General features: G+C 42.5%; 1 protein-coding gene across 3 annotated transcripts in view; it reads left to right on the forward strand.

The window, feature by feature from the left end:
* RAB18 (RAB18, member RAS oncogene family) overlaps positions 1 to 26,971 on the forward strand; it is a 44,228-nt gene that overhangs the window by 7,587 nt on the left and 9,670 nt on the right. For all 3 annotated transcript variants that reach the window (XM_051820952.3, XM_002717292.6, XM_051820954.2), the window contains one exon: positions 21,394 to 21,455. In XM_051820952.3, coding sequence (XP_051676912.1) covers positions 21,394 to 21,455 — 62 coding nt within the window. The remainder of the gene's footprint in view (positions 1 to 21,393; positions 21,456 to 26,971) is intronic.

Below are 26,971 nucleotides of genomic sequence, written 5' to 3' on the forward strand. Positions count from 1 at the left end.
ACGATTAAAGATCTCTTACAAAGACAGAAAAACAGTCATATGCCCTCAGACCCACAGCTTGCTTTGACTGAGGTCCTTTTCACTATCAGTTTTCTTACTTTTGATTCCCAACGGATAAGCCCAGCTTATAAAACACTGGGGATCCTTTCCATCCCAGACCCCAGCCCCTATGGTTAGGTGGAATGACCCCCTGACAGGAGAATGGAAAGGACCATACCCTCTGCCAACCAAAGGTGGAGGATATGCTTGTGTCTTTCCAGAGAATGTGGAACAGCCCATTTGGGTACCAGCCAGAAACATCAAGCCTGCAACTGACAGCCAACCAGAATCAGCTGAACAAGACTGAGAATCTGCCTTGTTAGCAGACACACCTGTCCTATCATCCTACCCTGAGAAACTGCCCATAGCTATATCTGTTACTGTTTTGTACCCCACTAGCTCTAGTCAGGCACTCAAATGGCCCAACCTATGTGCGGTCATGCCATTCCTGATAACCATTATTCCTCATTCCTACCCCTATCTGAGCAAGCACTCCTGTGGTCTCTTGATTTGAGCGCTGGTTAGTCAATGACAGCTAAGATCCCCTGGGAGACAACCTAAGACAGGCACAGCTGTGTATGGAGACCACATGGAAACGGGGTCAACAATGGTAAGAATCATGCATCCCGTTGCTCAAAAATAAACGAAAAGGGGGAAATGTGGTGGAATGGGAAGGCCATGCCAAGATGGCCGCTGGCAAGCGAGCATCAGTTACTCAGGAATGGCTTTGAATCCCGCCTGGCAACGGAGCCTGCCTGGCAACAGGCTGTGAGTGGATGGCTTTGAAACCCACATGGCAAATGGAGCCTGCCTGGCAACAGGCTGTGAGTGGATGGCTTTGGAAACTGCCTGGCAACAGACGTGATTGGTGGGGTATAGCCTGCCCCTTGACCGGATTGGCTGGTCTTGGCTGTATAAGGTGTTGTACCAACTGAAATAAGCGAGTCTGCGGGCTGCTTGCTTCAAGCCTGCTTTCACCCCACTCCCGGGGTCTGTGTGGTGACTCCGCCCCTCTTGCCCCCACTAGGCTCCTCCTCTCAGAAACGAATCCACTGCAACATTGTTGAGAAATCAACTGCAACATCTTTGGCATCCCTTGATGATCCTAGCCTTCAACAAGTAATAGTACAAAGCATAAGCATGTCATTCCAATTATGATGGTTGACAAATGGTGATTTTTCAAATGTCATCATTCTGTGTACATTTTATTCTTGGATTCTGTAAGAAAAGTCTTTTTTTATATGATATTAACTTATGGTGTCTCTAAATTTTTATTCTGTCAGGTGTTACATTTATAGATGTGCTCTTATGTGTGTCATAAGAAAGGGAATCATTGAAACCCTAGTAATTCAAAATCCACTTTAATTTGCCTTTCATTTGTGATTTGCACCTTCAAAATTACTTGGGAGCAGAACTTCCTTTAGCCTAAAGCAGGCCTGGGGACTCAGAGCGAGGAGCAGAGGAGTAGTGAATGGAAGGAAGATAAACTTGCTTGGAGTTAAAGTTTTACTAAGGACTGAGTTTCTGTGTAACGTGAAATGATTTTCATTTCAAACCCACATGGAATCCGGGAAGTTGCAGAATGTCAGATCTTGGGTTGCCCTTACTATAAAAGTGGTCTTTTGCAAAAACAAACACCTAGATTATAGTGTGCTGTTCAAAATGTGTTTGAGCGGCTCCCCAGATGGGCCTTGGGTCTTGAATATATTTAAAAGCTAACTTTTACATTTGGACACCAGATTGCTTTCTACCACAGATTGTAACCGATAAGCATACGGGTTCTATTTGTTTATTTTTTAAAGATTTATTTACTTATTTGAAAGAGTGACAGAGGGGGAGGAGAGAGGGAGATCATCCATGTGCTGATTCACTCCCCAAATGGCTGCAGCAGTCAGGGTTGGGCCAGGCTGAAGCCAGGAGCCAGGAATTCCGTCTGGGTCTCCCATGTGGGTCAGGGGCCCAAGCACTTGGCCATCTTCAGCTGCTTTCCTGGCAGGGAGCTGGGTGGGAAGCCTGCTAGCAGGACTCAAACCCGCACTTCCGTATATGGGATGCTGGTGTGGCAAGCAGTGACCTAACTCACCGTGTCACAACACCAGCCCCCAGCATGGGTTTTATTGTTTGGCAATGGTGTTGTGAAAAACAGTGTTTTGTGGAACTCATCTGCCCTTCTGTGTATGAAAACTGGCCCCTACCCAGTTCCTCTCTAGTAGGTACGCGGTATTGTCAGGCTCTAGTTTCCCAGTCACACTTCTGAGCTAAAGTTTCTTTGCCTTTTTTGATGATTACAAATCAGTCTGTTTTCTGAAATTTACTCAGTGGATTGAGGGAGTGACGCATTAGATCCTGCTCCTGTGACTGTAGTCATTATCTCCTCTTGATGTGAGGGTTTGTCTTTAGGGTGGTGTGTGTGTGTGTGTGTGTGTGTGTGTGTTAACAAGAACCCTAGGCCCTGAACAAAGGCCAACAGAACTGTGGGAGATGCAGTGAGCGATATAGAGGCTCAGATGAAGAGTGGGTATTATGTACTAAAATGAATACACATGTTTAAGTGAGCAGATGGAAGAAATAGATAAATAGAAATCCAACATAGGCATATGTGAATCTCAGGAGAAAACATGAAACGCAAGAACATTTCTGGCATAAACATTTGTCCACACAAAATTACAATAAGATTTAAATTTTTTAAAAAAGATTTATTTTATTTATTTGAAAAGCAGAGTTACAGAGAGACAGAGAGAGGGCTGGGCAGGGGTCTTCCATCTGCTGGTTCACTCCATAAATGGCTACAATGGCCAGGCCAAAGCCAGGAGCTTCTTCCAGGCCTCCCAGCTGGTGGCTCAAACCATTGCACCACAGTGCTGGCCTCAACCAGGTGGCATCTTAAGCGTTGTGCCAAATGCCTGCCTCAGGTTTTGTTTCTTGTTTACCTGTTTTAGGAAACCTTTGAATATAAAAGGAGTATCTTAAATAAAGCTTTTCTCTAATAAAAATTTAGAAAATATAAAACTAGTTCTCTACCTAAGACAGGTTTACAGCCATTTGCTTAACCTATTTGTAAGATTTTTAGTTGTTGGAGCTGGAGTTGTGGTGTAGTGGGTTAAGCTGCGGCTTGCAGTGCCAGCATCCCATATGGGTGTCGGTTTGAGTCCCAGCTGCTCCACTTCCCACCCAGCTCCCTGCTAATGGACCTGGAAAAGCTACAGAGGATGCCCCAGTGCTTGGACCCCTGCACTCATGTGGAGGACCCAGATGAAACTCCTGGCTTTCATCTGGCCCAGTTCTGGCCACTGTGGCTATTTCAGGAGTGAACCAGCAGATGGAAGATCTCTCTCTCTCTGACTCTGACTTTCAAAATAAAAGAGTGAATCTTAAAAAAAAAAAAAAAAAAAAAAAAAAAGATTTATATCTGTTAATATGTGTGAAAGTGTTTTTTGAGGGTTGATATGCTTCAAGTAAATTTTTGTTGTTTTTTCTTTGTTTTTATTTATTTGAAAGTGTTATAGAGAGAGGGAGGGAAAGACAGAGAAAGAGAGAGGTCTTCCATATGCTAGTTCACTTCTCAGATGGCCACAATGACCAGCACTGGACCAGGCTGAAGCCAGGAGATTTATTCAGATCTCTCACATGGATGGTGGGGGCCCAAATGCTTGGGCCATTTCCACTGCATTCCCAGGCTATCAGCAGAGAGCTGGATCAGAGGTGGAGCAGCCAGGACTTGAACTGGCGCACATATGGGATGCTGGTGTCACAGGTGGCGGTGTTACCCATTCCACCACAGCTCAGGCCCCTCAACCAAACTAAGATGGCCCAAGTGTTTGGGACTCTGCTGCCACATGGGAGATCTGAATGGAGTTCCTGGCTCCTGGGTTTGTCCTGCCTTGGACCTGGCCACTGTGGCCATGCGGGAAGTGATCCAGCAGATGGAAGATCTCTCTTTTCCCTCCCCACTCCCCTCTTTCAAATAAGCCCTGCCTTTCAATAAATAAACCTTAAAATAAAATATGCCCATTATTTGTGTCCTCATCACAGACCACTTACTACTTGTGTTTGCTTCTAAGGGCAGAGCCCAGATTTGTGGGAATTTTCCCACCAATTACTCTACAGTTGGGCTTAAAAAAAGAAATAACTTGGTTAAAATGGAAAATAGTAGGTTTGTACTTCTTGTTTAATAGCATAACAAAAACTTGGTGAAATATGTGGAAATATGAGGTAATTTGAAGAAAAATAAAGCTGTGTGGTCTGTTTCATATAATTTCATTCATTTAAATGTTTTAATTGGAATAAAGCAATAAAAATAAATCTGGCATTTCTTGAATAGTGGCAAATGATCTTAATAATATTTGAGTAGCTTCTCTTTCTGTTTTGTGTGTGTATGTGTGTGTTATTTTTAAAAATCGGCATTTGGTATTAAAATTGTCCTGGTTTGTAACATGAAGAACTTTCCAGCTTTAAAAATGTTGTGACTAACTTAAATGATATTGGAGTCGTCTGTTCTTCGAAGATCACATTTCACCTGTGAGCAGCTTTTTTTTTTTTTTTTTTTTTTTGCCATTCCAGCCTTTATCCTTCCTAGCGACGATAGTCTTGAGTGCACAACTGTGAAAGTGTTTGTTTTAAGTTAGTTCCACAGAGTATTCTCTCAGGCCCTTCATTATTCGTAACTGTGGCTTCTCTCATTTCTAAACTTGTATGTTTTTGTTGTCTGTCTTCGTGAGGAATGTATTTTACTGTTTGTGAGATTGCTTTATTTTTTTCACCCCCTGTTTTTCTTTACTTTTTTCTCTTAAAGGTTTATGTATGTATGTATTTGAAGTCAGAGTTACAGAGACAGAGATATTACTTCCAATGGCGTGTTCATCCCCAAATGGCTGCAATGGCCAAGGCTGGGCCAGGTTGAAGCCAGGAGCCTGGACTTCACCCAGGATTTCCTACATGGGTAGCAGAGGCCCAGCACTTAGGCTTTTCCTGGGAGGTGGATTAGAGGTGGAGCAGCCACGGGAACTGGGGCTCATTGAAGTTGCCAGTGTTCCTTTTGTGTTCCTTTACTTTTAGTCTATTCTTTAACAAAGATGCAAATACAAATTGTATTGTATTGCATTGTGTTCTATAGGTTTTGGTATGTAATTTTTTTGGTATTGCTCTGGATAGTTTGAATTTTCAGTTTTGCTTTCTTTTTTTTTTGTTTTAAGATTTATTGTATTTAATTGAAAGGCAGAGTTACAGTGAGAGGCAAAGGCCAAGGCAGGGGGGAGGGTGGTAAGGAAGGAGGAAGAAAGAGAGAAAAAGCTATCTTCCATCCACTGGTTCATTCTCCAAATGGCCACAACTGCCAGGGGTGGGCCAGGCCAAAGTCAGGAGCCTGGAACTCCATCTGGGTCTCCATGTGGGTTGCAGCACCATCTTTTGCTGCTTTCCCAGGCACCTTAGCAGGAAGCTGGACTGGAAGCCTAGCAGCCAGATCTTGAAGCGGAACTCATATACGATGCAGGCAGTAGCACTTCCTGCTCAACAATGAATGCCAGGCGTTTGACCTAGCCTTTAGGATGCAGCTTGTGATGTCTGCATCCCATAGCAGAGTACCTGGGTTCAAGTCCTGGCCCAACCGGGTCCCAGGCATTGTTGGCATCTAAGTAATGAACCAGCATTCGGGAGCTTTCTCTCTGTCTGTCTTTTCTGCCTCTCAAATTAAAACAAACCTGAAAGACAGTAAAGCAGGACTTATATATTTCTTGGTGAGAAAGAAATTGACTTAGAGAGGTTTTATGCCCTTGTTGAATGAGACATTAGTAAGAGATTTGGTATTCTTTTAATTACATCAAGTGGATGAACCACACATCTGACAGAATATCAAAGAATGCTAATGTAAGAGGGAAGCCACAAAATAAAATATATCAGTGAATTAAATGTGTATGTGTCCAGTTCTCCTGACAATTCAGGTTGTCATACAGGATTGAAAGGTTCTAAAAGCAAATAATGTAAGGCTGAAGATAAGGGAATGGCCAGGCAGATGCAAATAATACAAAAGCAAGGATTTGGTAATATAAGTTAAGGTAGAGTTAAAGGTTCATGCATCGGAGAAAATAAAGTAGGGTATTATATAATGATGAAAAGCCTGATTATTAAACACAGCAGTTGAAACAGTCACAAACAAGTAGACACCAAACATGGAAATCATATATAAGAGCAAACTGGGTTCAAAATGCAAGAGGAGAATTTTTTATGAAAGTACAGTTAAATTAGGCTTGTTGTATTTCTTTCACAATTAAAACAAAATACACAGGTAAGTATATAAGGAAGTAGAAAAACACAAATGTCAAATCTCTGAATAACAAACTGTGCTTTAAAAGCCCATGGAGGGGCCAGGGCTGTGGCGTAGTAGGTGAAGCCGCCACCTGCTGCAGCAGCACCCATATGGGCACTGGGTGGAGTCCTGGCTGCTCCACTTATTGACCCAGGTACACCTGCCAATGGCTCAAGAAAGCAGCAGAAGATGGCTCAAGTACTTGGGCCCCTGCACCCACATGGGAGACCTGGATAAAGATCCTGGCTGTTGGCTTCTGCCTGGCCCTGCCCTCTGCCCTGGCCGTTGCAGCCATGGAAGACATCATTAATTTGTGTATAGTACCCACTCAATAATGATCTTGCTGGGTCATATGATAGAGGTAATATCTAAGTTTGGAAAGCAATTTGGATATGTTGTTATACAGTGATTGTATCATTTTATATTCCCACTATGATGAGCATTTGAGAATCCTTCTTCCTTATCCCTTGCCTGTATTTAATATAGGCACTTTTAAATTTTAGAAATTTGAATAAGTGTGTTGGTATATCATAGAGGCTTAATTTGCATATGTATAATTATGTTAAGCATCTTTCTATGTTTTTCTTTTTATATGAGTGCGTTCTTGAAGTGTCTCAGTCTTTTGTTAAGTTTTTAATTGTATTTTTTATTTCTGATTATTAAGTTTTAAGAATTATTTATATATTCTGCATGTGTCTTATTAAATGATAAATGCTTTTCAAATATTTTCCTCCCAGTCTTTGGCTTATCTTTTCATTCTTGTAACAGTACATTTCTAAATACACAAATTTTATATTGTGATGAAATCCAGTGTATCAATTTCTCCATAACAGGTAATGATTTTGTTCTGTTTTTTGCACAGAAGGTTGCATTGATTATTTTTCTCCTATGTTTTCCTCTACAAGTTTTGTAATTTCAGGTATTACACTGAGTATAATTTTTGAGTTAATTGTTGAGTATGGTGTGGAGTAGTGATTGAAATCCTGTTTTTTCTTTTGCACACGCTATCCAGTTGTTCTAAACATCAGTTGAAGAAACTCTGCTTTCTACTCTGAATAGCCTTTGTGCACTTGTAGACATACCATTTCTTTTAGTATGTGTTGACATTTCTGGGCTCTATTCTGCTCATCTGCTTGTCTTTTTCCATGTCATTAGCTCATTGTCTTGATTGATGTAGCTTTATAAGAAATCTGGAAATCAGATATTGTCGGTGTATCAACTTTGTTGTTTTGTGAAGTTGTTTTGCCATTCTAGTGCTTTTGCATTTCTCAGTGAACTTCAAAATCTGCTTGTTGACTTAAAAATAAAAGTCTGCTTGAATTTTTTTTAAAGAGATGTATTTATCTGTTTGAAAGGCAGAGTTACAGAGAGGTAGAGGAAGAGTCAGAGGCAGAGAGAGATCTGTCCACTGGTTCACTCCCCAAATGGCCACACAAGCTAAGCTGATTGGAAGCCAGGAGCCTTCCTTTGGGTCTCCCATAAGGGTGCAGGGGCCCAGCACCTGGGCCATCCCTGCCTGCTTTCCCAGGCCATTAGCAGGGAGCTGGATCAGAAGTGGAGCAGCTAGTTCTCAAACCGGCGCCCATATGGGATGCCGGCACAGCAGGCGGCGGCTTTACCCACTATGCCACAGCACAGGTCCTGTACCTGAATTTTGATAGCAATTATGTTGAATCCACACATCATTTTGGGGAAAATTGACCAATAGCAGTATTAAGTTAACAATATTGAGTCTTAGGCTTGTTGAATAAATTGTATCTTTCAATTCATTTAGGTTTTTAAAATTTTCTCAGAATGTTTTATGATTTTTAGTGATTAGATAGTCTGCAAGTCTGTGAGATTTAACCTTAAGTATTCTATAGATTTTTGTTTAAAACAATGTTTTTTAATTTTTGTTTCCCTTTGTTCACCACTAATATATAGACATACAGTTGGTTTTTAGTGTTTTGATACTAGGAGGGAAATATTGAGACAGAGCTCACATCCATTGATTCATTCCCCATATACCTGCAACAGCCAGAGCCAGGCCACACCGAAAGCAGGAGCCAGGAATTCAACCTAGGTCTCCATGTGGATGGCACAGACCCAAGCACTTGAGCCATCACATACTGCTTCCTATTAGTAGGAAGCTGGAATCGATAGTAGAGCCAGGATTTGGACCCAGGCAGTTTAGTAATGGTATACAGGTGTCCCAAACAGACCTAAACCAAAGGCCCGCCACCCAGTTGACTTTTTACATGTTTATTTTGTATCCTCCAGCTAAACTTGAACTTGCTTATTCTAGGAATACTTTTTTTCTTTTGGTATATTCCAGTGAATTTTTCAATCTGAATGCCTTTATTTCTTATTTCCTTTGGCTGAAAAATCTCACGTGCTGTGCCATGTTGAGTAGACGTGGTAAGAACCAGTTCCCTTATTTTGCTCCTGAGATTAAGGGGAAAGAATTCTTTACTGTGAAATATGTTGGTCGTGTGATCTTTAGAGATGCTGTTTGTTAGGTTTGGGAGGTCTGTTTTTTCCTAGTTCACTGAGAGGCTTTCCTAGTTCAATGAGAAATTCAAACTGGATTTTGTCAAGTGAATTTTATTTATCTTTGGTGAGCTGCTCCTCTGATAACTTTTTAAAATTTTTATTTTTTTCCCTTTTTGGTAACTTCTTTTTTAGTTTAATATAGTGTAGTACACATTGATTTCTTTGAATATTAAATGAACTTTCTACTTCTGGAATAAACTCCAGTTAGCATGATGTGTTTTTTATACATTTTGGATGGGATTCATTATTAAATTTTGTTTAGGATTTCCTTTTATGTTCATGAGAGATATTGTTATATAATTTTCTTTAGTTGTGGTATCTTTGGTCTTAGTATCAGGTAATGTAGGACTTACAGAGGTCTAAGGAAGTATTTCACTCCTCTTCAGTTTCTTGGAAGAATTTGTTTAGAATGCGCTAATATTTAAATGCTTAGTAGAATTCACTCAGGGCTTGACAATTTTTTCATTTTTAAACTTTATGATACAGGATACAGGATTTCTTTAACAGATACAGGATTCTCCAGGTTGTCTATTTATTTTGTTGTTGTAGCAATAAAGTAAATACAAAATCTACCATTTAAACAATTTTTCCATGTGTGTTGAGTATATTTACATTGCTGTGCAAATGTCATCCCTGCCCATTTCCAGAACACTCTTATCACCCCAGACAGAAACATTGACCCAACTGTACAAAACTTTCCCACTCCATCCTTCTCCCCAGCTCCCGGTGGTAACCTGTATTTTGTTTTCTGTCTCTATGAAATTTGCCTGTTCTAGTTACCTCATATAAGTAGAATCATACAGTATTTGTCTCTTAATGTCTAGTTTATCTACTTAGCTTAATGCTTTCAAGGTCCATCAGGTCTATCATGTGTCAGTACTGGGTTCCATTTTATGGCTGGGTTGTGTTCCACTGTACAATGATACTTCAAAACATTCGTGGAGAATAAAATTAAAAGGCAAATTAATTTTGCTACAGAAAAATTGAAATGCATATGTATTTTTTTTTTTTTTTTTGACAGGCAGAGTGGACAGTGAGAGAGAGAGACAGAGGGAAAGGTCTTCCTTTTTGCCGTTGGTTCACCTTCCAATGGCCACCACCGGCGCGCCGCGCTGATCTGAAGGCAGGAGCCAGGTGCTTCTCCTGGTCTCCCATGCGGGTGCAGGGCCCAAGCACTTGGGCCATCCTCCACTGCACTCCCTGGCCACAGCAGAGAGCTGGCCTGGAAGAGGGGCAACCGGGAGAGAATCCGGCGCCCCGACTGGGACTAGAACCCGGTGTGCCGGCGCTGCAGGCGGAGGATTAGCCTATTGAGCCGCGGTGCCGGCCCATGCAGAGTTAGGGAGAGACAGAGAGAAAGGTCTTCCTTTGCCGTTGGTTCACCCCCAAAATGGCCACTACGGCCGGCGTACCACGCCGATCCGAATCCAGGAGCCAGGTGCTTCCTCCTGCTCTCCCATGGGGTGCAGGGCCCAAGCACTTGGGCCATCCTCCACTGCCTTCCCGGGCCACAGCAGAGAGCTGGACTGGAAGAGGAGCAACGGGGACTAGAACCTGGTATGCCGGCGCCGCAGGCGGAGGATTAGCCAAGTGAGCCGTGGTACCGGCCTATAATTTTTTGATAATATATTTTTCCATGGACATTCTGAAGACTCATATGCATGGTTTTCTTTTTAGATTTTTTTCTTTAGATTTATTTTATCTATTATTTGAAAGACAAAGTCACAGAAAGAGGGAGATCTTCTAACCACTGGTTTGCTCCCCAAAAAGCTGTAGTGCCGGGTCTTTACAAGGCCAAAGCCAGGAACCAGGAACTCCACCTGGGTCTCCCACATGGGTGGCAGATACCTGAGGATTTGGGCCACGTTCTTCTACTTTCCCAGGCATGTTAGTAGGGAGCTGGATCGGAAGTGAAATAGCCAGGACTTGAACCAGCACTCCTGGTATGCCAGAGTCACAGGCATGGCTTAACCTGCTGTGCCATGACATTGGCCCCATTTACAGACTTCTTGAAATACCATATGTATATACCACATCTTGTTTACCTAATAGCCCATAAGCGAACCCGTGAGTTATTTCTGCCTTTTGGCAATTGTTAATGATACTGCTGTGACCTTTATTCTCTTAGTATATGTTTGAGTCCCTGCTGGTAATTTTTTGGGGTCTGTGCATAGAAGTGAAATTGCTGGCTTATGTGGTAGTTCAATTTTTAGCTCTTTGAGGAATTGCCAAATAGTTCACAATAGCTGGACCACTTTAGTTTCCCATCAATAAGGTGCAGGGGTTCTGGTTTCTCCATATCATTGTCTACATTTATTGTTTTCCATTAAAAATTATTTTTTTTTCATTTGAGAAGAAGAGGGGGCAGAATCAGACAAATGGAGCTCCCATCTGCTAGTTCACTCCTCAGATACCCATGGAGCTGGGCTGGTGTCAGGAGACAGGTGTCCCACGTGGGTCTCAGGGACCTAAGTGCTTGAGCCCACCTGCTGCCTGAAATCAGGAGCTGGAGCCAGGAATTGAACTCAAGCATTAATAATATATAACAGTATCTCAACTGGTATATTGACCACCAGCCAAACATATGGCCTTGATTACTTTTCAAGATTTACTTATTTATTGGAAAGGCATAGTGATAGAGAAGGAGGAACAGAGATCTTCATCTGCTGGTTCACTCCCCAAATCCCAGCAACAGTCATGCCTGGCCCAGGACAGTCAGGAGCCTGGAATTCTCCCAGTCTCCTGGAGGAGGGCAGGGACCCAAGGACTGGGCCATCACCTGTTGCCCAGGCGCATCAGCAGGAAGCTGGGTCAGAAGCACGACTTGATCCCAGGCACTCTGATGTGAGATGTGGGCATCCTAAGCAGAGGCTTAACCTGCTCCACCGCCCCACCCACCCCAGCCTTAAGATAGTAGCCATCCTGGCAGCCATTAGGGGAGTGAACCAACGGAAGGAAGACCTTTCTCTCTGTTTCTCTGTTTCTCTCACCGTCTAAAACTCTACCTATCAAAAAAAAAAAAAAAAAAAAAAAAAAAGATAGTAGCCATCCTAATGTGTGTGATGTGTATGAACTGTTGCAGAAACCTGGGCGGGGGAAACTCCCTTCTTCAAACAGGCACCAGAGACAGTGAAAGATGTAAAGTTTATTAATGCCAGTGAGCTCAGTGGGAATCATTTCCTGAGAACTGAGCATCAAACCCACGTTTCTTACAGTATTTATAGGCTCACCAGCATCATACCCTTAACCGTTAGAGCACTGGGTTTAAGTTGCAGCCTGCTTGACTTAGGACCACACTTCCAGTGGTCGGTGGGTCCAGTGTGTTTATAAGAGAGATACCCGAGGAGACTGATAGGACAGATTTATGACTGGAGTTACAGAAGCAGAGCTCCCGAGACAAGGTAACCGCGCACAGCTGCTTCCCCAGGGAATTGGGAGAGCCACTTTCCAGCATGAATGTCGGGGTCCCCCTTCCTTCCTTGGTCCCTGGTTGCAGCCTTATTTCCTATATAGAAGGAGCTCATTGGGATTTTGATGTGGCCATCCCTAATGGCCAGTGATGTTGAGTATATTTGTGCTTATTGATCATTTGTTTCTGTTCTTTGGAGAAATATACATTCAAATCCTTTGCCGCATTTTCAGTTAGATTTTTTTCCATTCTTAAGAGTTCTTTATATATCTGGATGTGAACCTCTTACCCAATATATGATTTGCAAATATTTTATCTCTTTCTTAGGTTTGTCTTTTAGCCACTGTGTCCTTTGATGCCCATAAATTTTTAATTCTTGTTTTTTAAAGATTGATTTATTTAAAAGGCAGGGGGAGAGAGAGAGAGCTCTTCCACCCACCGGTTCACTCCCCCAGATGGCTACAACAGCCAGGGGTTGGCCAGGTGGGAGCCAGGAGCCTCGAACTCCATCTGAGAGTCTCCCATGTGGGTGGCAGGGACCCAAGCCCTTGGGCCATCTGCCGCTGCTTTCCCAGGTGCATTAGCAGGGACCTGGATTGGATGTGGGGCGGCTGGGACTCCAGTCTGTGCTCATATGGGATGCCAGTGTCCTAGGCAGCAGCTTAACCCACTGTGCCATTACGCTGGCCCCAAATTTTTAATTCTGACAGAGTTCATTTTTTTCATTTTTTATTGCCTGTGCTTTTCATGTCATATCCAGAAACCATTGCCAGATCATGTCATGAAGACTTTTCCTGATGTTTTCCCAGGAGTTTTGTAGATCTAGCTCTTACTTTTAGGTCTTTGATCTCTTTTCTGTTTACTCTTGTTTATGGTGTAAGGAAGGGTTCAGGTTCATTTTTCACTTGTGGGTATCCAGCTTTCTCAGTGCTGTTTGTTGAAAGCACTGTCCTTTACACTATGAATGGCCTTGGCTCCCTTGATAAATATCACATATACATGAGGGGCTTATTTCTGGACTCTGTTCCATTGCTGTAAATGTGTGTCTTTATGCTGCTACCATTTTGCTTTAATTATTGCAGCGTTTTAGTAAGTTTTGAAGTTGGAAAGCATGAATCTTTCAAATTTATTCTTTTTTTTTCAGTTTTTTTGCTGTCCAGTGCTTTATGCAGTTCTACATAAATTTGACTATTAAATACTTTTCCATTTCTGCAAAAAAGCTGTTGTAATTTATATAGGAATTATGTTGAATCTTAAGATTACTTTGGGTATGATGTCATCTTAACAGTATTAAGCCTGCTAATTCACTAACATTGGTCTTCCCACTTATTTATGTCATCTTTAATTTCCTTGGCAATGTCCTTTAGTTTTCAGTGCACCCTAAACCCCTTGGTTAAGTTTATTCCTAGTTATTGTATTCTTTTAGATTTTCATGCTGGTGTATGGAAATGCAGCTTCCTGTTGATTTTGTGTCTTGCAGTTTTGCAAGTTTTCTGTGTGCCTGTGTGTGGCATCTTTATGGTTTGCTACGTTCAGGATCTTGTTATCTATGAACAGAGAGAATTTTACTTTTCCCTTTCCAATGTAGATGCCTTTTCTTTCCTAATGGCTAGTACTTTAAGTAATCTGTATTTAAAAGATAGAGGTGGTAATAGGTGGCATCCTTGTCTTTTTCTGATCTTAAGGGAAAACTTCCAGTCCCTCACCATTGAATATGATATTAGCTGTGAATTTTTCTTATGTGATCTTCTCATGTCGACGAAATTTCCTTCTAATCTAGTTTGTTGAGTATTTCCATCATGAAAGACCATTGCGTTGTATCAAATGCCTTTTCTACAGCAGTTGACTTTTTTCTTTCATTCTATTAATGTTAACTATTACTTTGGTTTTCTTTTTCTTTTTTTTTTTTTTTTTTTTTTTTGACAGAGTGGACAGTGAGAGAGAGAGACAGAGAGAAAGGTCTTCCTTTGCCGTTGGTTCACCCTCCAATGGCTGCCGCGGCTGGCGCACTGCAGCCGGTGCACCGCGCTGATCCGATGGCAGGAGCCAGGTGCTTCTCCTGGTCTCCCATGGGGTGCAGGGCCCAAGCACTTGGGCCATCCTCCACTGCATTCCCGGGCCACAGCAGAGAGCTGGATTGGAAGAGGAACAACCGGGACAGAATCCGGCGCCCTGACCGGGACTAGAACGCGGTGTGCCGGCGCCGCAAGGCGGAGGATTAGCCTAGTGAGCCGCGTGTGAGCCGCGGCGCCGGCCTACCATTGTGTTCTGATAATGAACTTGATTGATTGCTGATTCCATCTCTTTAGCAGTTATGAGTCTATTCTGAGTCAGTTTTGGCATTTTGTATGTTTCTAGGAATTCATTTCATCTAGGTTATCCAGTGTTTTGGTGCACAGTTATCCAGTTTTCTCTTATAACCCTTTTTTTTGTGTAAAATTGGCAGTTCAGGTTGAACAGACCTAACCCCAAAATCTGAAATGCGCTGAAAGCTGAAACTTTCTGAGTACCTGATGTTCAGACAGTCTCAGGTTTGGGTGCATTTCTGATTTCTGATTTTGGATTTTCAGATTAGGAATGCTCAGCTGGTAAAGTGTATGCAAGTGTTCTGAAATCTGAAAAACTGAAACCTGAACCACTTCTGCTCCTGAGCATTTTGGGTAAGAGAAAGTCAGCCTTTAATGCATCTACTTTCAGGTCTGACCTTTGTTAATTTTAATTGTCTCTTTTCCTTAATCAGTATAGTTTATAGCTTTGTCAGTGTTGTTGATGTTATTTAAAACAAAACAAAACAAAAACAAGGGCCAGCATTGTGGTACAGCAGGTTAAACTATCACTTGCAATAACAGCATTTAGTGCTGTTTTATTCCCTGTTGCACCACTTTCCATCCAGCTTCCTGCTAATGTGTCTGAGAAGGCAGCAGATGATGATGGCCCAAGTGCTTAGGCCCCTGCACCCATGTGGGAGACATGGTTAAGGTTTCTGGCTCCTGACTTTGGCCACTGGGGAAGTGAACCAGTGGATGTTCCAACTCTCCTCTCCTCCCCCTCCTTCCTCTCTGGGCCTCTCCCACTCCCCCTCCTCACCTTGGACCCTTGTTGCTCCCTCTCTGTCACTCTGCCTTTCAGATGAATCAATCATTCAATCTAGGGGCTGCCAATGTGGCGCAGCAGGTAACACAGCATCCTGCTACACTGGCATTCCATGTGGGTGCCAGTTCCTATCCCGGCTGTTCCACTTCTAATCCAACTCCCTGCTCAGGGCCTGGGAAAAGTGGGAGAATGGCCTGAGTTTTTGTGCCCCTGCACCCACCCACATGGGGACCCAGATGGAGCTCGTAGCTCTTGGCTTCAGCCTGGCTCACTGCTGGCCACTTTGGCCATCTAGGGAGTAAACCAGTGGATGGAGGATCTCTCTCTCTCCCTCACTCCCCCTCATCCCTCGCTCCCTCTCTTCTTCCCTCCCTCCCTCCCTCTCTCCCTCCTTCCTTCTCTCCGTTTCTGTAGCTACAACATTCAAACAAATAAAATTTAAAAAGCTCAATGAAGAAATCTTTTTTAAAAACTTGGCCATTGTTTTTTTCTGTTGTGTTTCTGCTCTCTGTGCTCTTTATTGCTTCTGCGCTTCTGTCTCTGCACTTGGCTTGCTCTCGTCTAGTTTCTTCTGGTGGAAAGTTAGGTTATTGATTGAAATCTTTTTTTTTTTTATCATAAGTGTTGCTCTGCAGTGTTTTCATTAGTCTCAAGGTGTTCTCATTTTCCTTAAGATTTCTTTTATTTACTGGTTCTTTCAAAGGGTGCTTTTAAATGTCCATGTATTTTTTATTTTTCCAGCTTTCCCTCTGTTACTGATTTCCAGTTTCATTCCATTGTGATCTAGAAATACTTTTCATGATTCATTTTTTTTTTTTTAATTTCTTAAGACTTGTTGTGTAGCCCTGTGTGCTCTGTCCTGGGAATATTCCATGTGCACTTGAGGAAATTTTATTGTTGGATAGAATTCTGTAGAGTATAATTGGTTTATAATATTCTTCAAATCTTTTATTTGCTGTTGAGAATGTATCTGGTTGCTCTGTTCATTATTGAAAGTAGTATAGAAAAATCTCCAACTATTTCTATTAATGTAAAACTGTCTTATTTTCCCCTTCAATTCTGTCATTGTTTGCTTTGTGTATATTGGGGCTGTATTCTATGAGGCATATATACTTATAATTATTGTCTCTTCTTGGTGAATTTACCTTTTCCTCAGCATATTTTGTCCTTTGTCTCATAATGGTTTTTGACAAAGTTTGTGTATTGTCTGATAATCTGTATAATCGCCTCTGTTGTCTTTCATTGTTTGCATGGAAATCTCTCCTTTCACTGAACCTGTTTGTCTCTACATCTCAGGTTAGTTAGATTCTTCAAATATTCTGTTCATCTCTGCATTTTGATTGGAGAGTTTATCTATTGATAGTGCTGATACAAAAGGATTTCTGCCATTTTCTACTTGCTTTCTGGAAAGAGTTTTGCCCCATATTTTCTCCATTACACCTTTTTTTGTGTTTAGTTGATTTTTTTTTTATTTTTTGACATGCAGAGTGGACAGTGAGAGAGAGAGAGAGAAAGGTCTTCCTTTGCCATTGGTTCACCCTCCAATGGCCGCCACGGCCTGAGCACTGCAGCCGGCGCACTGCGCTGATCCGAAGCCAGGAGCCAGGTGCTTCTCCTGGTCTCCCATGGGGTGCAGGGCCCAAGCACCTGGGCCATCCTCCACTGCACTCCCGGGCCACAGCAGAGAGCTGGCCTGGAAGAAGGGCAACCGGGACAGAATCTGGCGCCCCGACCGGGACTAGAACCAGGTGTGCCGGCGCCGCAAGGCGGAGGATTAGCCTGTTAAGCCACGGCACCGGCCCTGTGTTTAGTTGATTTTTCTGTGTGATGTTTCTTTTTGAGTCATTCTGGTATGTAATCTTTCAAGCAAATTTCCATTTCTTCTGAGTTGTCAAATTTATTGTAGACTTAACTCATAAAATTCCTACATTATGTGTTTTTAAAGTTTTATTTATTTGAAAGGCAGGGAGGGAGAGAGAGCAAGAAAGAGAGCTCTCCCATTGCTGGTTCCTTATTCCAAATGCCCACAACAGCGAGGGAGGGTCAGGCCAGAGCTAGCAGCCCATAAATCAATCCAGGTTTCCTATAGGGGTGGCGGGGACCAACCAGGTACTTGAACTATCACTTGCTGCCTCCCAGGAAGTGCAACAGCAGGAGGCTAAAATCAGAAGTGGAGCCAGGACTTGAACACAGGCACTGCATTATGGGATGTAGGTGTCCCAAGTGGTGTCTCAAATGCTGTGCCAAATGCCTACCCCCATTTTCTTCAGTTACATTTTTTTTAAAAATTAGGATTTACAAGTATTTTTTATTTTTTTAGAATTTCTGAGAAATGACCAAAAGTTCATGAAGAAAAATCTGGATTAGTTTTAACAATCTCTGAGAACTTTAAATTTTAGATTTGCATATTTTGAAACAACTCCTAAATAAGAGACTAAAAACAATACTTAGGCATCCTGGCCACATAAGGGAACCCTGCCACCTTGCGTCCGGCGTCTGGCTCTTGCCTTTGAGCTTGCTGCTTTGGCAGTCTTTTACTGCCCCCCATAGACTCTGAGAACAAGGGATCTGCGGTAACAGTCATGCTCGGGTGTTTGCCCGCTCGCCTCCCACGCCTCCCGCGGGGCTCGAGTGCCTGGTGGAGCTGCGCTTGGGACTGTGGCTTCTCTGCTGCCCGTGCCTCTTTCTGGTCCTGGCTCCTGGCAGGCTCGTGGTCTTGCTCTTTGTGGGAGGGCAAGGTGTGTTCATCGGGTTTATTAGAAATCTTTAGTTTGTACCAGCAAGAAGACACTTCGTCCAGCCCGTGGGGCCCATTGTTCCTGCTCTGGTTTTCCCACGCCTGCCTCCTCTAGCAGTTCTGCCACTTTCCTCTCCTGCTCTCTTGGTCGTCCTCCATCGGGGACTGGCTGCAGGATCCTGAGGTGTGCCGGTGCACCTGAGGCTCTGCCCGGGATCGCGAGCCCTGCGGCTGAAGCAGCAAGGTCTCTCTCTCTTTGTTTTAAAAAAGATTGATTTTATTTATTGGAAAGAGAGTTACAGAGAGAGAAGGAGAGACAGGGAGAGGTCTTCCATCTGCTGGTTCACTCCTCAAATGGTCACAATGGCCGGGGCTGGGCCAGGCTGAAGACAGGAGCCAGGAGCTTTTTCAGGGTCTCCCACATAGGTGGCAGGGACCCAAGTACTTGGGCCATCTTCTGCTTTCCCAGGCCATTAACAGGGAGCTGGATTGAAAGTGGAGCAGCTGGGGCTCTTAACTGGTGCTGGTCTGGGCAGCCCGCATCTTAGGTACCAGCGTAACTTGGCATGCCACAGTGCTGGCCCTCTCTCTCCATCAGCTCCAGTTGCTTGCATATTGGACTGCGTGAAGCTGTCTCACACAGCACTGACGCCCTCTCGTTCTCCTTGGGTCTCTTTCCTCTGTGTTTTTTCTTTGCGCGTGTCTATTGCTGTGTCTTCACATGCACTACTGTTTTCTTCCGCAGGGTCTGATCTGCTGTTCATCTCATTCGTTGTGTTTTCATCTCAGAAATTGCCATTTTCATCTCTAGAGATTCTATTTGGGTCTTTTTTATATTGCAGTGTCTAATTTTGAGTATATAGTTGTAGGTTTTTTAAAATATTCTTGTTTGATAATTCTAATATTTGTGTAAGTTCCGAGTCAGTTTCTGTTGAGGAATTTTTTTCTCTTTGATACAGCAGATGCTTCAATTGATAGGTTCTGATTTCTGATACACAAACATCTGTTGAGTTTAATATGCTATTTTTGGTAGATTTTCATATTTCACTTACTGCTTGTTTCAAAGGCTTTATTGCCATTATTAAACTAAAATAAGCCTTCATATAATAAGCAGGTGTACCTAAACAAGATAACTGCAACAATGTTAAAAGATCACATTAAAAATATAAACACAAATGAACAAAAATTGACAGTTCTTCTTTTTTTTAGAGAACTTGTCACGTACACGAACAAATTGAAAAGATGGGTCAGTCAAATCTAGGAAGAAGTCAACAAAATGAAATTTGTTAAAAAGACTCCCACTGCTGCTACCAGTGAGGACGATTTATCAGCCACTTAGAGAAGAGCAAGAGCCAGGGATGGTAAAGAAGCAGTTTGGCTTGTGAGAGCTAAGGAGCTCCGTAGTCGCATATGAGATTCCCCAAGGAACCCAGGGACGATGATCCCAGGCCACCCACGTCTGTTGGCTTTGAAGCCAGTGGACATGGCCCGCTGTGGGTGTTAGCAGTGACTTTGAGATACAGTATGTCGAAAGAATGGCTTGAAGACATTGTTAATTATCCATGTGGAAATTATTCGTGATGGGACAGTCATCGGACCAGGGTCACCAGACATGTGGAAGCAGGAAATGATACAGAAGTGATATGAGAGGGGAGGAGAGCCCATTTTGAAAACAGTGGGTTTCTTTACTGGAGTAATCAAGCAATGGTTAGGAAGAGGCTGGCCGGTCTCCCCTTAAACATGCTTTGTGGTTCCCAAGAAAAATGTTAGCTCTTTGTATCCTGTCTGAAGAACTCTGAGAATGTAACTGCGGAGTACACGGGACAGACTGTCTCTGTGTCCTGTCCCCCAGTGCCCTTGATTTTGTCCTATCCCACGGCAGAGTCACTTTCTTCCCCGAGTATTCTCAGGTTTTCTTTTCTTTTTTTTTAAAGTAGTAGGAAGAAAATGCAAAATTTTCATATTACGCCATGAAGGTGGCATATTTCTTCTTTACCTGGACGTGGTGAATACAGGATTGTTTAGTGTATGAGGCTGTTTGACTACAAAGAAATTTCCTATTTAGTGTTTCCTTTGGCTACATATTCAGCCTTGTCCTTGCCCTGAAGGTTGTCATTCTAGGCATGGGTTTATCAACTCCTTTATCACCCTAGCCCAAAACATCAAACTTTTTTTTTTTTTTTACAATATCTTTGGCACACAGAAAGGCTTGACATAATGCACATTTTGAATGTGTACTTTTATTACCTAATTTTTGTGTGTAATAGATCACAAATATATTTCCGTATGTGACAGGTGTTCTATTAAGCATTTAGTACATGAGGCAGTTTGGGCTAGTTGGGGCTGTTTTGAATTAATTGTGACAAGCTAATAATATCTTTCAAAAGTTTCTTTCCAAACTTGTTGAGCTAATGTTTTCCCTCTGGCTAGTTGGGTAGACTGCATAGTATTTCTGATACTTTTTAAAGGCATGTGGGCAGTTACTGTTCATTTGAGCCAGATGTGTGTGTTAACTCCTTTTCCTGGAAAGGGAGAAGTTTTTTGGGGGGAAAGAGTTGCTGTAATAAATTAGCTTTATGTGACTGCTTATGGAGCTCATCTTCTCTTTAAATGAATTAGTAGGTGGAAGTTTTTTTTTTTGACAGGCAGAGTGGACAGTGAGCGAGAGAGACAGAGAGAAAGGTCTTCCTTTGCCGTTGGTTCACCCTCCAATGGCCGCCGCGGCCAGCGCGCTGCGGCCGGCGCACCGCGCTGATCCGATGGCAGGAGCCAGGAGCCAGGTGCTTTTCCTGGTCTCCCATGGGGTGCAGGGCCCAAGCACTTGGGCCATCCTCCACTGCACTCCCTGGCCACAGCAGAGAGCTGGCCTGGAAGAGGGGCAACCGGGACAGAATCCGGCGCCCCGACCGGGACTAGAACCCGGTGTGCCGGCGCCGCAAGGTGGAGGATTAGCCTAGTGAGCCGCGGCGCCGGCCAGTAGGTGGAAGCTTTTAAAAATACATATAGTCATAATCTTAAAATGAATTTTATTTTTCCTTTTTCAAAGAAGTACAGGCAGGTAAGTGAATTCTACAAGCATTTAATTTCCATTTATCCTCATTAACTCTTAAGCTACTGAACTTCAGTGATACTTCTTTTATTTTCACATTCAGAATTCTAAGAATTTGTGTTGTAAATTTGGGCTTTTGATGCAGTAGCCTTTGCACTTTCTGGTTTTGTTGATAGTAGGTTCTGAAGGTTGTTTCCTGGGAGACTTACCAAAATTTTCGTTTCTTCAAGGTGTCGACTTTAAGGTGAAAACAATTTCAGTGGATGGAAATAAGGCTAAACTTGCAATATGGGTAAGAGTTCTTTTTAATAAACTATTAAACTTGTGTTTTTTTAGGGGATTAGAAATTGATTTGTGTAGTGTTCTAGAGGTGAACAATTTGTATTAAATAACAGGAGATTTGATGCTGATTGAAGGGTAAGTAGTTATATCTTATAGCGGGGTAATTAGGCTGAGACTGACTTGATGTAATTTTTAAAAGTCATGGTCCCTTCAGGATATTCCAGAGCAGAACCGAGGATTCCTAAAATCCGTGTCGTCTGCTGCCTGCGTCCCTCAGAACTTTGAAAAGACCAGCTCGGCTGAACGAGCCCTCTAGGAACTGCTGAGGGGAAGGTCCTGAGTGACGTCTAAGGGGAAACATACTTTTCCTTTTTGTTCATATAGGTAGTCGTAAAGTTCGAGTTTGCCAGTTTGGGGTTATTTTTTAGTGCCTTGTTTTTTCTTACTGGCTGCTTTTCGTTTCCTTGTGAAGCCATCCTTTCTGAGCCACATCGCTCTGCTAATAGACCTCTTAGTGCTAGTGCTAAACAAACTAGCATTAACTGGCAAAAACATCCAAGACGCTGGTGTCCCTGTCTGTCTCTCCCAAGCGCCCTTTCTCCTATCTCTGTCTAAGTTTGATTGATAATATATAAATATATAAATATGTTTCATGGTATTTGTCTAATTTCCACAAATACTCTGATAAGTATATAAGATTTATCAAAAAGTTTATGGAAAATGGAATAAAAAGATAAGCTTATTTTGGTGTAAAACATGGTGAAATCCATGTGTAGTATTTTCCTTTTAAAAAAAGAAAGATTTATTTTATTTATTTGAAAAGGAGAGTTACAAAGAGAGAGGGAGAGACTGAGAAGTCTTCCATACACTGGTTCACTCCCCAAATGGCCACAGTGGCCAGCTCTGGGCCAGGCCGAAGCCGGCAGCCAGGAGCTTCTTCCGGGTGTAGGGACCCAAGCCCTTAGGCCATCTTTGCTGCTTTCCTGGGTGCAGTAGCAGGGAGTTGCTTCAGAAGTGGAGCTCCCGGGACTAGAACTGGCACAGCAGGTGGCAGCTTTACCTGCTACACCACAACACTGTCCCTAGTAATATTTTTAATAATACATGTTTTCCCATGAACTTTGTGAGTACCCCTCATATACACGTATTTCGAAAACTTTTGTACCAAACTGTATTTCCAATTCCATTTTTCACGGACATGTTGAAGTCCCCTCCTGTTCTCATAGCAGTGTTAGAACTGGCGAGCAGTGGTCAAATTGAGGCACTTCTGTGGAGGCTCAGTGGTCAGGCTTTGTATTCATCCGAGGGTATTCATCTTACTGGTGTTCTCCAAATGGTACCCTGTTTGTAACCTTAGTTATCCCAAGATAATAAGTAAGCGTGCTTAATGTTTTGAGGTACTTTTTTTTTTTTTTTCGAAAATAGAGTATTTTAAATGATTGTCTCTGCCCCTCTTCCCCAGATGTATTTAATCTCTATCAGAATGGTTATGTCTGTCAGAAAACGAAGTGGAAAATGTTGGACTTGACCACAGTATATTGTCAGTTTCAGAGGGCTGGTTTCCTCCTGTGCTAGAGCGGAGGCCTGCTTTTCCAGGCTGATTTGTCACCCCTTTCTGTTCTGCTGAGGCTTTGGGAAATGTGTGAGTTGGAGCAGGACCTGAGAGGTGGTTGCAGTGCGTTTTTCATGTCAGACAGGAAGGTTCCTTTGGTTTTGCACTGTGTGATAAAAAGGCTGGCCAGGTGCTCGCGAAGAGCCATCCTCACCATAGGTCAGTCAGTGCTTTGTTAAAGGAAAGAGGTTTTCTCTCTGGCTGCAGCAGGGCACTCCGAGACCCGCAGAATCATTTTTTGCTAAGGCAACTACAGGCGGGACTTGAAAGTCAATAAATCTGTAGCAGGCCAGTTTTTAAGTTGATGGTTTTGTGTGGCCTACAAATGATGCTAGAAATACGCAAATAGTCCCCTGGTAGAAAAAAGGTTCCTCACCCCTGGGCCCTGAGAACAACGCAAGTTCTTTCTAAAAAGAGAATTTAGTAAGAAATTAATAAAGAAAATTCATCATTAATTAATTAAATAATAGAAAGGCAAAGAGCCAGAGATAGAAACAGAGATTTTCCAGATGCTGGTTACCTGCAGCAGCCCTGTGTCAGGCCAAAGCCAGGAGCCTAGAACTCCATCCAGGTCTCCCACATGGGTGGCAGGGACCCAGGTTACTCGAGCCAGCACATGCTCTGTCTCTCAGGGTGTGCATTAGCAGGACATTGGAATGAAAAACGGAGCCCACAGAAGCAGAGCCCATACTCATCTGCAGGCACTTCCATATATATGTGGGATGGGACATCCCAAGTAGTGTCTTAACTGCTGCACCAAGTAACTTCCCCAGAGTTCATTTGTAAGCAGTGAATACATATTAGTGAACCTCCCTTAAATTATTGAGGCACATGCGTATGTACCGTTACACATTTATACATACGCACTTTTCCAAAAAGAGATTACAGCTTTTTTTTTTTTTTTTTTGACAGGCAGAGTTAGACAGTGAGTGAGAGAGAGAGAGACAGAGAGAAAGGTCTTCCTTTTTCTGTTGGTTCACTCCCCAAATGGCTGCTGCAGCCAGAACTACGCCGATCCGAAGCCAGGAGCCAGGTGCCTTCTCCTGGTCTCCCATGCGGATGCAGGGCCCAAGGACTTGGGCATCCTCCACTGCCCTCCCAGGCTACAACAGAGAGCTGGACTGGAAGAGGAGCAACCAGGACAGAATCCGGCACCCCAACCGGGACTAGAACCCGAGGTAGTGGCGCTGCAGGCGGAGGATTAGCCTAGTGAGCCACGGCACTGGCTTTATTTATTATTATTATTATTATTATTATTATTATTTACCTTTTTGTCCTCCTCCTGTGCTCACCCATTCAAATATGCATCTTTCATCAGTATAGAGATACATCAGTTTAAGTGGCCATCTGGTATTCCGTTTCATGGCTCTACCTAACTATAGGGAACCCTAAGTGTGAGATCTTGAACTGCTGCCAGTTTTTAGAGACAAGTGAAGTTTGATGGGTATCCTGACTAATATATCTCTTTATACTTGCCCAGCTGGCTTCGAGTGTGAAGATTTAACACTGATGTAAACTGAAAAGTCTTGTTCCTCCCACCAGTTATATGTTCATGCCCACTCTTTCATGCCTGTATCTGTACTAAATATTGTTTGTCTTTCACAGTTTTTCACTTATGTTTGCATTTCTTTTGACAAGTGAGGTTCTTTTTTATGTATTTATTGGCTGTTTATATACTTTGCTCATTTTATTTGAGCATTTATCATTTCATGATAAAGTCTTTATATAATAAGATATTACTTCTTTATCATATGCTATATTTTTTCTACTCTGCTATTTATCTTTAAAATATTCTTTAAGATGGATATTTGGGGCCAGCGTTGTGGTGTAGTGGGTTAAGCTGTCACCTGCAACGCAGGCATCCCAGCTGGGTGCCAGTTCAAGTCCTGGCTGCTCCATTTCCAGTCCAGCTCCCTGCTAATGCACCTGGGAGAGCAGCAGAAGATGGCCCATGTACTTGGGTCCCTGCCACCCATGTGGGAGACACTGATGGAGTTGCAGGCTCCTGGCTTCAGCCCAAACCAGGCCTGGCCATTGCGGTCATTTGGGAGTGAACCATCAGATGGAAAATCTCCCTTCTCTCTCTTGTCTCTCCTCTCTGTATAACTCTGCCTTTCATATAAATAAATAAATATTTTTTTAAAAAGATGTGTGTGTGTGTGTATGTATGTAGTACACACTGTCATACTCCAGGTTTTTTCTTTTCAGTTTGTCATTTAACTTCGATCTTGTTAAGGATGAGTGTGTAGATGGGGGTCATATGGTCAGAGCAGTTATTCATGGCATCTGGATGTCATGTCATGTTTTGGAAGGCCTTTCTACTCAATATTTTAAATACATGAATCCATAGTTTCTTCTAATTGTGCATGTTTTTATTTATACAAATAAAATGAGTTCATCCACCACTTGGAAGCCTCTTCTAGGATCAAACAGAATAACCCTGTCCCATTGCCTTCTGAAGTGCGTTCTCATTATAGCCTGCATGTCATCAGCAAAGATGTTTTTTTCCACTGCCTTTTCTATGTCCTTGCCTCACTTCCACTGCCTGTGTTCTATTATTCAGCCTTTCTAGATATTTTATAGCCCGTGATGTATCCATGTCCATCTTCAGTAGTCTCCTCTCTCCTTCCCCCATTAGAAAATAAACCACAGGAGACCAAGAACTCTGCCTTTTATCTTGAAAAGATTTCATTACACTTGCCATCTGCTCCTATTTTGAAAACAAACACAAGCAAAAATCTCACATCTGATGATGCAGTTACATTTTGTAGTTGCTATAAGTCCTGATCTAATGCCATGGCACAGGGCTTCCAAATTATCACACCTATGTAAACATGTTTATAAGTGGATCTATAATAATTAATATTCATAGCATAATTAATATGCATGTGTGAAATGTCAAAAGCATGTAATAGCTTACCGTTAAAACATTTTTGCCACTGTACTCCATCAGTATGTATGTGTATGTACCAATTGGAAATAAAATTTCTAAGTGGAAATGTAAAAAAAAATTCTTTTGCGGGACGTGCATTCCCATTTGTAGCTTGTGTCTCATTGAGGTGGTTTTTGACGGCAGTCCATGTGCCCTTGCCTTCTGCCAGATTGCAGATCTGTTTACTAAAGTTTCAGATGTGGTTTCATCATGCAGATACGATGACATTTTTCCTGTCACCAAAAAAGTCTTGGGACTCAACTAGTTCTTGGTCCTTGCTCCAAACTACTCGTTAAGAGAATGGATCAGTGTTCGGTATGGAAAAACAGCTGATTCTTAAATTCTAGAATTCTCTGTCCAAAATTTAGTCTCTTAAATAATGACTTTTTCTTATCCCCCTCTTGGAGTAGGGGAAGGGGGAAAGTTGCAGTACTCAAAGTTAAATGGGTAACATGATGGAATTCTGAAAGTTACAACATATCTGGATAGTAAGTAATTTGAAAGGTGCTAACTTACTGTGGTGTGTGCTGTTTTGTTTTGTGCTCTGCCTTACAGTGAGTGGCCAGGGGCTAGGGTTTCTTTAACACAGTGGTGTGTCTTCTCTCAGGGCCTGTGGTTCCAGGGCTCCTGCAGGTGCTCCAGTCCCTCATAAAATGATGCAGTGTTTGCACAGAACCCGAGCACCTCCCACGGTGTGCTTTAATCATCCCTGGCTTGCTTTCAGCACCTAATATGGTGGAAATGTGTGGAAAGAGTTGTTAACACCATGTTGCTTAGGGAATAACTACAAGAAGAATAGACCTGTTTTGTGTTCAGTAGAGACAAAATACTTTTTTCCTAAATGTTTCTATGTGTGGATGCAGAAGTCATTCCCATGGGAGGGGTCAACTGTATTAATTTTTATTTTGTTTTTATGACTCCAATTTTCTGAGATAGGTACTGATCCAAGGCTATGGGCATTTCTAGTTTCTAGATAAATACT

The sequence above is a fragment of the Oryctolagus cuniculus genome, chromosome 13 (genome assembly GCF_051225735.1).
Source record: "Oryctolagus cuniculus isolate XC-2025 breed Fujian yellow rabbit chromosome 13, ASM5122573v1, whole genome shotgun sequence".
Classification (NCBI taxonomy): Eukaryota; Metazoa; Chordata; class Mammalia; order Lagomorpha; family Leporidae; genus Oryctolagus; species Oryctolagus cuniculus.